This window comes from Nycticebus coucang, chromosome 8, assembly GCF_027406575.1.
Source record: "Nycticebus coucang isolate mNycCou1 chromosome 8, mNycCou1.pri, whole genome shotgun sequence".
Classification (NCBI taxonomy): domain Eukaryota; kingdom Metazoa; phylum Chordata; class Mammalia; order Primates; family Lorisidae; genus Nycticebus; species Nycticebus coucang.
This window is the reverse complement of record NC_069787.1, coordinates 664125-678414: the sequence shown is the minus strand read 5'-3', so window position 1 is coordinate 678414 and position 14290 is coordinate 664125. Positions and strand designations below refer to the sequence as shown.

At 38.6% G+C, this 14290-nt stretch overlaps 1 protein-coding gene across 1 annotated transcript in view; it reads left to right on the top strand.

The window, feature by feature from the left end:
* The window catches only part of TXNRD3 (thioredoxin reductase 3), a 63200-nt gene that overhangs the window by 34790 nt on the left and 14120 nt on the right, over positions 1-14290 (top strand). The window contains exons 7-12 of the mRNA XM_053599554.1: positions 137-279; positions 1954-2069; positions 3038-3263; positions 4403-4495; positions 7707-7783; positions 8333-8489. Coding sequence (XP_053455529.1) covers positions 137-279; positions 1954-2069; positions 3038-3263; positions 4403-4495; positions 7707-7783; positions 8333-8489 — 812 coding nt within the window. The remainder of the gene's footprint in view (positions 1-136; positions 280-1953; positions 2070-3037; positions 3264-4402; positions 4496-7706; positions 7784-8332; positions 8490-14290) is intronic.

The window sequence follows — 14290 nt, the reverse complement described above, 5'->3', positions numbered from 1 at the left end:
AAGATTAAGTTGCTAATTATCCCTGTCCACTTCTAGATTTTTAAAACAGTGTATAGGATGGCTCACATGTGGTTATGTATATTTACCACTGAAAGTAAAATCACTTTACGTCCTCACCTGATTGTTGTCTTTGCAGTGAGGCACAGCTGGGAGACAATGATAGGAGCAGTTCAGAGCCACATTGGCTCTCTAAACTGGGGCTACAGGCTGTCTTTGCGGGAGAAGTCTGTGGCCTATGTCAATTCCTATGGTGAATTTGTTGAACATCATAAGATAAAGGTATGGTTTGAATTCCCTGTTTTGGTCATTGCCTTTCCTCATGATTCCTGTATTTGCCTTGACTTTTGTGCACATATTTAATGCACACGCAAACACTTGCACAGCCATGCATCTGGCTAAATTGAAGAAATCATATTTTATAGAATTATTTTTCAAATTCAATTCTTAATTAATATGAGGGTACAGATTTTTCGGTTATGTTGTTCTCACTTCCATGATAGAGTTCTAGTTGTAGGTGAGCCCTTCACCCAGGGGCTGCTGAGCACCCTCCCATCAGACGAGACCCTGCCAGTCGCCCTTCCTCCTCCTCCCTCCACCTCGTCCCTCCTCTTTGCTAGACTGTATTTGTATTTTATTTGTGTGGACGTGCAATTATTTATATATTGGTTTCATAATCTAAAGTTATTTGCCTCTGATTTCATTGCCATCTTAAAAGAGACAATGTTTAGATTAAAAAATTTTAAATTCAAAGATTTAAAGATCACAATTTTATTAATGGAACCTTTTTTTTTTTACAGCAAAACTTTTACTTGAACTCCAATATATATTATTCATAAAAACACTGATAAAAGGAGTACATGAAATTGATAAGTTTACATTTGTACTGTTTATATATTATGTGATCATAGTAAGGAAAATGAGTTCATTTGAGGAACACAAACATTTTAAATTGGAGTTATGAAAGATAATCAGATATTATCCTCAATATCTAGTTTATTTTTGTACTTTGGTAGCACCATGTAAGATCATTTTGATAAGATTTTAGATTATTTTTTAGTCAGTTATTTTTTTTATTTTTTTTTTTTTTGTGATTTTTGGCCGGGGCTGGGTTTGAACCCGCCACCTCCGGCATATGGGACCAGCGCCCTACTCCTTGAGCCACAGGTGCCGCCCTAGTCAGTTATTATTTTAAGTTTGAAAGTTATAAGGTGGTTCATTTAAAGCTGCCTCTTTAAAGCCTTACCTGGGCCAATTTGAATTGCATTGTTAACATAAAACACAGTTCAAATACAAGTTAGTTTTACTTCTGGCACACCTGTTTGAATAAATCAGTCCTTCCTCAACCATACCTGCCTTTTCTTTGGTCCATCACTTGGTGGCATCAGTGTTTCCCTGTTGCTCAGGCTGGAAACTCCAGGTACTCCCTTCCCCCACAAACTGTGCTCACTTGTGTGTCTGGGGCCCTCCTCTGCAAGGCCCCAGTCTCCAGGCTGCTCAACCTCAGCCCACTGCTGGTGCGAGCCCACTTGTCTGACACATCTTCACAATGAAAATGCATTTATTAATTATTTGTATAATTAAATAATGAACAATGTTTGTTAGTTCCCACAGCCTTAATTCTAGCATGGAGAATAAGGGCCTTCACATTTGGCTCTAGTCTGCCTATTTCATTTTGCCTCTAACACATCGTGTCTCCAGTCACTTGTGGCCTCTTGCTGTGCCCCAGACCCATGCTTCCCTCTGGAGTCAATCCCGCTCCCTGTCTCCACTCGGCAGCCTTCATCCCTCTGAGGTGCTGTGATCAGTACTCTGTGGTGACTCCTAGTATCTGTGTTGGCCCGTATCACATTGTGTGATTACTTTTGTTCAGAGGGGTGATAACTGTTTTGTCAGGGCTATCTGATACTCTGTGGTGTTTGTTGAATAAGCGAGATTTACTTTTCTTTTTTCAAGGCAACCAATAGAAAAGGTCAGGAAACTTGTTATACTGCTGCAAAATTTGTCATAGCAACAGGTGAAAGGCCACGGTATTTAGGAATCCAAGGAGATAAAGAATACTGTATTACTAGGTAAGATTAACTAGACCATTTCACTTTAATAAATTCCATTATTTGTTTCCCATTTACTACTCCCTGTCTTCTTCCGTGAATGATTTAAATTGATGACAAATAAAGTACATAGAATCCAAGAAGCCGAATAGTTAAAATAATGAAAATAGAAGAAAATAAGGTTAGGTAAATATAGGGTGTGCCAGAGGCTGCCCATAAAGTTGCTCTACATGGAGAACATTCATTACAAAATTTTACGAGAGGTGCCCAACACGTAGAGAATACTTTATAAAATTCTGTAACTAATGTTTTGCAAATTAAGGTACATTTAGCTTTAATTTCCCATTTTTGCATGAATGGGTGAGATACCCTATAATGTCAGTGGTCAAATTTATGCACAAAATACATGCTATATGTTTCTAGTTAATTGCTGGAAGTGGTCTGAGAATTTGGTTCTAAACTTCCTACAGGCCAAAGCAAAGAAGTAAATACAATTAATTTTAAGGGTTAAGTGTCCACACAATGAACACGAACTGGCTGGGTAGGAGCAACACAGCTCTTCTTAACACTGAAGTTTACTGAGAGTTCTCTGCGGGTGGTAAAAAGAGGACATTGTATAATGGAATACAGTGACTTGCAAACTTTTGGCTGACTCACACTAAGAAAGACATTTCTTGTTGCACTGTTGTTCAGGTGAGCAGACATTCCCTTGTTTTTCTTCTTATCACGTATAATGTAGTCTGATATTTTTATTCTGTTTTTAAAATATCTTTGCTTGTGATCTGGTTTTGAAAAAAGCTGAGATCTATTTCCTCCTCCACATTCTTTTCACAGTAGACTCAGTTTTAAACTTCAGAAGGTGTTTTAGTGTTTTTTCATTCACACACCAAATTGCAATTCAATCATCAAAAGATCAGAATGCATTGAAACCTAAATACTCATCTCATTCTTATTGCCTAGGTATTCTTTTGTTCATTTTTATTTTTCAGTGATGACCTTTTCTCTCTGCCTTACTGCCCTGGCAAAACGTTAGTAGTTGGTGCCTCGTACGTTGCCCTGGAATGTGCAGGATTTCTTGCTGGCCTTGGCTTAGATGTCACAGTCATGGTGCGCTCAATCCTTCTTCGTGGCTTCGACCAAGAAATGGCAGAGAAAGTAGGTTCCTACATGGAACAGCACGGTGTTAAGTTCTTAAGAAAATTCATACCTGTGATGGTAAGTCTCAGCGACACTTGGAATTCCTTTTATTTTCTTTCTTCTCTAACTTTTAATTTTACCTCTCCTTACTTCATTTCATTAAATAAATTAGCCTGTACTCAAACAGTGTTAAAAATAGTGCTTTCACCCCCAGATTTATAAAACCAGCCTCATTCGTCCCCACCTCTGATGGTGGAGAAGGGCCCTTAGGGTCTTCAGAGCTGAGTCCTCTCCGTCTTTCACTTCTTCCACCTTCTCCAGAGGTCCCTTCTTCAGTTAGTTGTTGTCCTTCCCTTATTCTCATCAGTGTCTTTCATTTGAAACAACTAAGTCCTCCTCGCCTCCACCCCGCGCCGTTCTTGCTAGGCGCCTGTTTTTCTTTTCCCCGTAGCAAAAGCACTTCCGTACGTGCTGCTTCACATTCCTGCTTCCCTCACATTTGGCCAACTCTCAGCTGCTTCCATCTCCACCACGTCTTTGGTTCTGCTTGTTGGATTTTGAGCAAACTGCCCATTGTCAAATCCAGTGGTCATGTCTCTGTCCTTCTTTTACTGGGCCCCCCTGGCAGCTTGTGGTAAAATTGGCTGTCCTTCTGTGTGAAGGCTTTTGTGGCCTACCGTCTGTGGTCTTCCCGTCCATGTCTACTTACCCTGCGCACACCAGTTCTGTTAGTTTTCATCCTGTCCATAGTCTCCATAACTAGCAGGAAACTGCATAAATGACTGTGGAGTTCAAGAAAGATACCTGACAGGTGTCCTTATACAGCTGCCTGCTGGCTATGGATACTCAGATCCCTTGTAAACATTTCCTATTAATAAGACAAAAGTGAAACTCTGGATTTTGCCCCCCAGTCTTTCTGGCCTATCTCAGTACTCAGAAAATGGTATCACAGTCTACACAAGTCATTAAGATGACTTCATTTCTCCTTTTATGCTCCTTCTAGTCTCCACTAATCTGTTAAGTCACGTTATCTCCGAAATGTGCCTTGCGATAGTCCACTTCACTCTTTCTCTGCTTAGTCCAGAAACCTTAAATACACTGCACACATATGTACTACCACACATGCAAGTATACATGTACACATTTGTATACACCCTTTAATCCATTAGTATTTTGTCACCTTTAGATACAATCATTATATTATTTGTCCTTACTAGGTTCAACAGTTGGAGAAAGGATCACCTGGAAAGTTGAAAGTATCGGCTAAATCCACAGAAGGATCAGAAACTATTGAAGGAGTATATAACACGGTAAGTTTTTATATCTTATCAGCTCTAAGTGATTGAACACGCTCATAAATTATCAGAGATGAAATTTATGGAAAAATTATATAAATTTTTAAATATATTAAATTTTTATGAAAAACATAATTTTTCAATATGTTAGAAGGTTTAACATATTGAAACTCCTTAAGATTATAATAAATACAGAAAATACTTTAGTTGTTGACATTTGAATTTTTAGTGATACATACAGAATATCCATGGTAAAATACGCGTATGTGTAACTGTGTATAGCATAAAATTTGAAGTACCTATATCCAAATGTTATTAGTGCTTGCTTTTGGAGAATTAGGTGTTTTATACATTTCTTCATTTGAATATTTTTCTAATAAACACTAATTATTATATTTTATAATCAAAACCAACAATAAAGTTATCTTTCTTTTTCAAAAACAAACTATATGAAATCTCCAGGCAATGTGAACAATCCTTGGACTATTTTGAATGCCAACAATTCTTTTGCAATTATTTTATAGTTTTAATAGAAACTATACATTTATGTTTTATGTACTTTTTTTCAGTTAAAAAATGTAAAATGTAGAGAGGATCAACAGGGCCGAAAAAAGATACACCATAACCCAAATCAACCCTGTTGAGATTTTGATCAGATTGCATTGTGTATATAGATCAGTTGGAAACACTTCTTTGCAATATGTGGTCTTCCAGTCCACGAACATGGTGTATCTGTTCGTTAATTTAGATATTGTTTAATGATTCCCAACGTGAATAAATTTCTGCACAGAGATCTTCTATCAGATTTATTCCTAGGTACTTATGTATTTACAAATGGTATATTTTTTGAAAATGTCGTTATTTTTAACTACTTATGGGTAGTATACAGAAATGCTGTTTTTGTTTTCATTTTCTTTTCAGTCATCTTGCTAAACTCTTATTTAATAGTTTTTCCTTAGATTATTTTAGATTTCCTAAATACCTATTCATTTATTTTTTGAATAACAGTTTTGTTTCTTTTTTTCTAATGTTTTTCTATTTTTTCCCTTGCATAAGTATACTAACTGGGACCTCTAGTACAATATTGATAAGAATTGGCAATATCAGACATACTTTTTTTTGTTTTCAATATCAAAAGGAAGGTATTCAGTGTCATTATTGGAGAGTAATATTTTCTGTAGGATTTTGGTGAATCCTTTTCATGTTAAGGAAATTTCTTCATATTTTTTATTTCTTAAATGTCTTTTGTTTACTTTGTCTTGTTTATTTTTAAATCATGAATGGATGTTCAATTATAACTGTGAGTCTCTGGCAGCTGTTGATCAGTTTTTTCTTTAATCTGTTAAAGTGTTGAATTACATTGATTTTGTAATGGTCAATCAACTTTGTATTCTTTGTATAAACCCAACTTGAAAATGTTAGAGTTGGTTATTTAGAATTTTTGCATGTATATTTAGGAATTATATTGGTTTCTGAACATTTTTAGATCTGGGTATCAAGATTATTCTAACTCATGAAAGAAGTTTGCGGTATGTTCCATCTTTTTTATTCTCTAGCAGTATTAGCATTGATTCTTTCTATGTTTGTTAGAATTCACTGACACAACCATTTGGGCTTAGAATTTTCTATGAAGATATATTTGATCACTGAGTCAACTTCTTTAATGATCAAAGGACTTCTAGGCTTTCTGGTTTTTTCATGAGTTACTACTGTTCATTAGTTATATTTTTCTAGGAATTTGTTTGTTTTATCAGTTTTCAAATGTATTTGGCATAAAGTATATAATATCTTACTGTAAACTGTTTTTGTAATGAGATAATTTACATTTAGTGAAATGCACAGATTTTAGGTGTACAGTTTCATCAGTTTTGACGAATGTGTATGTTCATGTAATCCACCCTCTTTTAAAGGAAACAACATCTCTGTGAGTCCAGAAAGCTCTCTTGTGCCCCTCCCAAGTCCTTGGCCCCAGGCAGCTACCATTCCGACTTTGTCCCCATAGACGAGCTTTGCCTGTTCCAGACGTTGGAGTCATACACTGTGTACTCTTTGATATTTGGCTTCTTTTATTCAGACTGGTGTTTTCAGAACTCATCTGTGTTGTATCTTTTTATTGTATGGATTGCATGAAGACAGCATAGTTTGACCATTCATTTTCTTGTGGATAGAGCACCTGGGCTCTTTGTAGTTGGTGTTATTGTAATTAAAACTGCTGTGAAGATTTTTTTGTATAAAGTTTTTGCACATTGACGTATGTTTTCACTTCTCTGGGTAAATACATAAGAGTAAAATTTCTCAATCATAGGATAGTTTGTATTTATACTTTCTGAGCCTGCCGGACAGTTTCCAGATGATGATGTGCTTTTGTTTTTCCCAGCAGCGGTGTGGTCTGGTTGTTCAGATCCGTGCAGCCTTGGCGCCCTCCTGCCGGCCGTGTGGTGCCCATGCGGAGGTGTCTCTTCACGGGGCAGCCTCGGGCTCTCTGGAGGTGCCTGGCACCTCGGCCAGGCCTCGAAGCCTGAGTTAGGTTTTACATAGAGTGTGACATAGGAATTGAAGTTCTTTTTCTTCTATATGGATATCCAGTACCATGTTTTGAAAAAGACTTTTGTTTTTCCATTGAATTACTTTGGTGCCATAAGGAAACCGCCCGGCTCTTTAGCAGTGAGTCTGTCTCATCGACCATCTGCCTGACATTCCCCAGCACCACGTTGCTTTGGTTACTGAAGCTTCATGGTTAAATCTTAGATCAAGTGAAGTGATTCCTAAATCCTTGTTTAGGTCCCTTGCATTTTTGTTAATATACACATTTAAAAACATATTATCAATTTCTTAAGAAGAAAAAATTTGTTGGATTTGTGTTTGGGATTGTATTTTTTCTGGAAATGCGTGGCTGTCTTCTCCCTTTGTCCTCACGTGGTCGTCCTTTGGTCTTGTTCTTAATCTTCTTAATTACCTCTTTGAAGTAGCCAGATACACGTTTTGTGGTTCTTGGTATTGGCATTTCAACATAAGAATTTTGAGGGGACACAGTTTAACCCATATCTTAGGCTTATTCAGACTTCTGTGTGTGTTTGATAAATGGTGTCTTTTTCAGGACTCTATTTTTCCTATTTTGATAAATATTCCATTATTATCCTTTTAATGTTGGTGAGATCTATAGTGATGTTCCTTCTTTAATTACTGATGTGGATAATTTGTGCTTTTGATCTCTTTATAAATACAGGTTTTGTTAGCAATTGGCCGTGATCCCTGTACAAGGAAAATAGGCTTAGAGAAGATTGGTGTCAAAATTAATGAGAAGTAAGTATGTGTAGGATCATTGCACTAATGCTGCACAAAGCTAAATTTTGCTGCATATCATCTTAGAAATTCTAAATTGATTACTAAGATATAAAATTTAAATGCTTTTAAATTTAGATGCTTTATCTTACAGTAAGTACTGTACCAGCTCTTTATTATCAGTTTCTTCATAAATCAGCTCATGCATTAAGCAGTGATTTTTGAAAAATAATAGTGGAGATACATTCACTTACTATCTGTGATTTTGGAGTTAATTTTTATCCCCTTGGTCAGGCAAGGAGAAAAACTCGGAAGTGCTTAGTGCAGCTGTAGGGGAAGCCTGGAGACATCCTCCGCATCCAGGAAACAGGCATAGCTTCACCAGGTGTGTTTTCTTTCGGAGCTACAGAAATCCTTGTTATTTTACGTTATTAACCTTGTAGATAAATATAACCTGAGGTGTATGACTGCTTAGAGGAAGTCTTTCTCTAGTGTTTAATCTTCTGGAATAGTGTTAATCAGCAGCAGTATAGAGTTAGTCATTATTTTTTTCTTTTCAAAAACTAATAGGAATGGCAAAATACCTGTAAACGATATGGAACAGACCAACGTGCCCTATGTCTTTGCTATTGGGGATGTTTTGGAGGGTAAACCAGAGCTTACCCCTGTTGCCATACAGGCAGGAAAGCTGCTAGCTCGGAGACTTTTTGGGGCCTCTTTAGAAAAGGTAAGTTACTTACTATTGTTTCTGAGATGAAACTTTGATCAAAATCATGACTTTAAAAAGTAGTACAAATAACACGTAGGGGTTTGTTTTCCAAGTAAAGGGTTCCTCGGAGATATAATTTGCAGTTGACTTGCTATTTACTAATGGTTCTAAATATATTTTGGGTGTCTGCTCTCTGCATGATGTCATTCTGGGTGATACAGAAGGATCGGGGCTTACCAGATAGGGGGTCATGAGTTAGATGGGCACAGACTAACAATGAGACAGAAGGTGGTTGTGTGCCAAAGAGTGCTGTAAGCAGAGTGCTTTAGGGACCCTGTAAGGAGTGCTTGAGTTCTTAGTGCTGACGGACTAAGAACAGCCTTCACAAAGAATTGTCCTAAGAGAGCAGAAGGGACACTCACATGGATCAAGGTTCTGGTGCTGGCTGCAGTGCCTACTTGGTGTGAGAACTTGGGCACATCATTTAACTTGTCTGGACCTCATTTTTTTCATTTGCAAAGCCAAGGGTCTGACTCATGATTTCTACAGTTGTGTTCCACTTTTTACATTCTTTGATCAAACGTTTGGGATGGGCTTTGTAAGGTGAGTAATTCAAAACTGAGGAAGCAGAAGACTTTACTGGTAGGTAGATGAAGAACCCAGAGATATGCAGGGCTGGGTCTGTGCTAAGGACTGTGAGTTTGTGGTGGCCGTGGGGGGGATGGGGGGGACTCGGCAGCATTAGTGGCTGTGGTTAGGAAGGCTTAAGGTACTGTCCCACATGAAGAATTATTCCCTCTGCAGTGCATGTAGAGTTTTATGGTGTATGTAGGTAGAACAGTTGTTGATATGGGGGTACAATTGAGAATGAGCCTGGAAAATTAATTTGGTGCCACATCGTTGTTTTTTTTGTTTGTTTTGAGACAGGGTCTCGCTCTGTTGTCTAGGATAGAGTGCAGGGGCATGATCAGGCTCACTGCATCCTTGAATTCCTGGGCTGAAAGGATCCTCCTGCTTCAGCCTCCAGAGTAGCTGGGGTTACAGGTGTGAGCCACCATGCCCACCCTAAGTGTCAGACCATCAGCAATCTTTGATGCCACAGTAGAGAGTTGGCAGAGATTCTCAAGACATCCGAGATCTTCTGAAGGTCTTTATTTCCCCAGACTTTATATTTAGAAAGATGTCAAAACAGAGAACAGTAAATCAATACCCATATTAAATCCTTCACCCAGAGTCACCAGTTACTAACACTTTGCCATTTTTGCTCTATTTTCCATTTTTTCTTGAGCTTTTAAAGTGGCAGACCCCAATGTTTGTCCCTAAGTACTTTAGCCTAGATCTTCTAAATACAAGGATATTTACGTCCAGAACTACAGTTTCATTACCATATCTGAGAAATTCAACAAAAATGCAACAGTGATCAGTTGCACGTAGAGTGTGTGTGTGTTTTACCCACACGATGTATTTGGCTCTTGTGACTCTTAAGCCTTTTAATCTGGTATCATTTCCCATTCCCCTTCCTTTGTTGACTCGTTTTCTTTTTTCTTTTTTTTTTTTGAGACAAAGTCTTACTTTGTCGCCCTTGGTAGAGTGCCGTGGCATCACAGCTCACAGCAACCTCCGACTCCTTTGGGCTTAAGGGATTCTCTTGCCTCAGCCTCCCCAGTAGCTGGGACTACAGGCGCCCGCCACAACACCCGGCTATTTTTTGTTGCAGTTGCCACTACCGTTTAGCTGGCACTCTCAGTGTACGGGGCCAGTGCCCTACCTGCTGAGCCATAGGCACCGCCCCTCTCATTTTATTTTTCATGACACTGACTTTTTTCCTTTTATTTTTAGTTGATATGTGATGTACATATTTATGATGTATTTGATATATGTAGACAATGTACAATGATTAGATCAAGGTAAATTGGCATTTCTTTCACCTCAAACATTTATCATTTCTTTCTGTTGGGACACCTCAAAATCTTCTAGCTTTTTGAAAATATAACAGTAAATTATTGTTACCTCTGTTTACTATACAGCACTGCAGAGCACGAGGTTTATTTTTCCTGTCTGTCTAGCTGTGATTTTGTACCCATACCTGCCGCTCTCCATCCTCCCCACCTTCCCAGCTCTGCTCCCCACAGTTACACACTCTACAACTTGGTTTTAGCTCCCACAGCAGGAGTGAGAACATGTGGAATCAGTCTCTCTGTGCCTGGCTTATTTTACTTAACATAATACCTGCCAGGCTCTTCCATGTTGCCAAAAATGACAGGGTTTAGCTCTTCTTGTGGCTGAATAGTATCCGTTGTATCCATATACCGCATTTTCTCTATCCACTCCCCCACTGACGGGCACTTCAGCCGACTCCTTACCACGGCTGTCGCACAGCTGCTGCGGTGAAGGCAGCGCAGATGCCGTTTCCATACGCTGCCTGCTTTTCCTCCCTTGAGATGGATGGGCTGCTGGGTCCCATGGCAGTTCTAATTTTAGGGTTTTGAGAAACTGCCATGCTGTTTCCATAATGGTTGTACCAACTTACATTCCTACCAACAGTGTATCCTGCACATCCTCGTCAGCATGTTTTTTAATTTTGGAGACGGCATCTCACTCAGTCGCACAGGCTAGAGTGTAGCTATCATCACTGCTCACTGCAGCCTCCAACACCTGGGCGCCAACGCCGTCCTCTAGCCTCCCTGGTGCTGAGACTACAGGTATGCGCCACCATGCTTGGCTAAAGCATTTATATATATATTTTTTTTATTAGTATACTCCAAACTTTTATTCCTGATGGCTAAAGCATTTGTTATCTTTTGATAACAGCCATTCTAAATGGTGTGAGATGATGGCTCACTGTGGTTTAGATTTGCATTTTCTTAATTTTTTAATTTTTTTGTTTTTTATTAAGTCATTTGTACATAGATCACAAATACATTTATGCCATTATGGGATTCAATGTGTTGATTATTTGTACAAATTGGAGTCCTACTAATCAACATAGCCTTCACCTCATTTACCCAATTACAGCATTAAGACATTTGTGTTCCTGCATTTTCTTGATCATTAGTGATGTTGAGCATTTTTTCATACACTTTTTGGCCATTTGTATGCTTTTTTTCAGGAATGTCTATTGAGATCCTTTGCCCTTTTTTTTTGGAGACAGGGTTTCTCTGTCACCTAGGCTAGAGTACAATGGCATCACCGTAGCTCACTGCAGCCTGGAATTCCTGGATTTAAGGAATCCTCTGCCTCAGCCTCCAGAGTAGCTGGGACTTCTGGCGTGCACCACCACATCTGGCTAATTTTTCTGTATTTTGTGGGGATGGGGTCTCACACTTGGCTGAAGCTCCTTTGCCCATTTTTTAGTTTGGTTATTGAGGGTTTTTTGTTGTTGTTGTTGTGAGTTGTCTGAGTTCCTTGTATACTCTGGATATTAGTTCCTTGTCAGGTGAGTAGTTTGCAAATATTTTTTTCCATTCTACAGGTTGTCTCTTCACTCTCTTGATCATTTCCTTTGCTGTGCAGGAGCTTTTAGTTCTATGTTCTCCCACTTGTCTATTCTGTTGACTGTGCTTTTGAAGTCTTACCTGTAATATCTTTACCTAGACCAGTGTCCTGAAATGTTTCCTCTGTGTTTCGTCTAGTACTTTTATAGCTGTGGTTCTTACATTTAAGTTTTTAATGCATTTTGAGTTAATTTTTGTCTGTGTTAAGAGGTAGGAGTCTAGTCTCATTCTTCTGCATATGGATATTTAGTTCCTAATACCATTTATTGAAGAGGGCAACCTTTCACCCGATTACATATGTTCTTGGTGCCTTTGTTGAAAATGAATTGGCCATAAATATGTGGATTTATTTCTGGGTTCTCCGTTCTGTTCATTGGTCTATGTATCTGTTCTTTTTTTTTTTTTTTTTTTTACCAGTACTGTGCTGTTTTGGTTATTATAGCTTGGTAGTAGTTTTTTAAGTCAGGTAATGTAATGCCTCCAACTTTGTTCTTTTTACTCAGTGTTGCTTTGGCTATTTGGGATCTTTTGTGATTCCTATATAAATTTTAGGGTATTTTTTCTATTTCCATGAAGAATGTCATCAGTCATTAGTATTTTCTTTGGTCTTGCATTGAATCTGTGGATTACTATGGGTAGTGTGGTCATTTCAACAATATTAATTCTTCCAATTCATGATTGTGGAATATATTTCCATTTGTTTCCTTGTAGAGAGTTTCAGAACCTCCTTGGTTAAATTCAGTTTTTATTATTTTTTAGATAATCATAAATGGTATTGCTTTCTTAATTTATTTTTCAGTTAGTTATTGATGTATAGAAATGCTATTAATTTTCCCATGCTGGTTTTGAATCCTACAACTTTACTGTAAACTGTTTTTGGTAGAATCATTAGGTTTTTTTTTTTTCTTTTATTAAATCATGGCTGTGTACATTAATGCGATCATGGGACATCATACACTGGTTTTCTAGACCATTTGACATATTTTCATCACACTGGTTAACATAGCCTTCCTGGCATTTTCTTAGTTATTGTGTTAAGACATTTATATTCTACATTTGCTAAGTTTCACATGTACCCTTGTAAGATGCACCGTAGGTGTAATCCCACCAATCACCCTCCCTCCGTCCATCCTCCCCTCTCCCTCCCATCCCTCTCCCCCTTCCCCATATTCTTAGGTTATAACTGGGTTACAGCTTTCATATGAAAGCCATAAATTAGTTTCATAGTAGGGCTGAGTACATTAGGTACTTTTTCCTCCATTCTTGAGATACTTTACTAAGAAGAACATGTTCCAGCTCCATCCATGTAAACATGAAAGAGGTAAAATCTCCATCTTTTTTTAAGGCTGCATAATATTCCATGGTGTACATATACCACAATTTATTAATCCATTCATGGATCGATGGGCACTTGGGCTTCTTCCATCATTAGGTTTTTCTGTGTATAAGATCATGTCATCTACACAGAGGGACAGATTGACTTTCTCTTCTCAATTTAAATGCCCTTTATGTTCTCTCTTGCCTGCTTATTCTGACTGGGACTCCCAGGACCCTGTTGAATAAGAGTGGTGACAGTGGGCGCCCTTGTCTTGTTCCAGTGGTGACAGTGGGCGCCCCTGTCTTGTTCCAGTGGTGACAGCGGGCACCCTTGTTAAGAGTTAATTCATCAACTCTTTGATGAACCCATGCTACTTTTCTTGCAGAGTATTCCACACTGAGTTTCTGTGATTGTTCTGGCTCATATTCTCCTTTAGAGACACCACGTGCTGCTTGTTTCACCCCTCATGCCTCCTGCAGGCTGTGTGGAGGAGTTGGCCCATGAAGTGAACCTGGGGGGCGCTCTGCTGGCACTAGTGGGTGGAGGCCAGCAATGCTAAATGTGCAAAGAAGAGTCATCCCATCTCAAGTGCAAATAGCATTTGAATGTGTGTTAGCAGAGCATTTCCCTAATGCTCTAACAAGTTAATCATGGCATCTGTGGGGAGGAGGGATTAGAAGATGGAGCCATATGCATAGGGCAGGCGTCCTCAAACTGCGGCCCGCGGGCCACATGAAGCGGTGTGAATTGTATTTGTTCCCGTTTTGTTTTTTACTTCAAAATAAGATATGTGCAGTGTGCATAGGAATTTGTTCATAGTTTTTTTTTTTAAACTATAGTCCGGCCCTTCGACGGTCTGAAGGATAGTGAATTGGCCCCCTGTTTAAAAAGTTTGAGAACGCCTGGTTATAGGGTATAAAGAAGGAGATAAAAGCAAAAGGACAGAAAGGAAGCCTAACAGCCGGCTACCATGAGGTCAGGTGCAGAGATGGTCTGAAGTGCGGAGA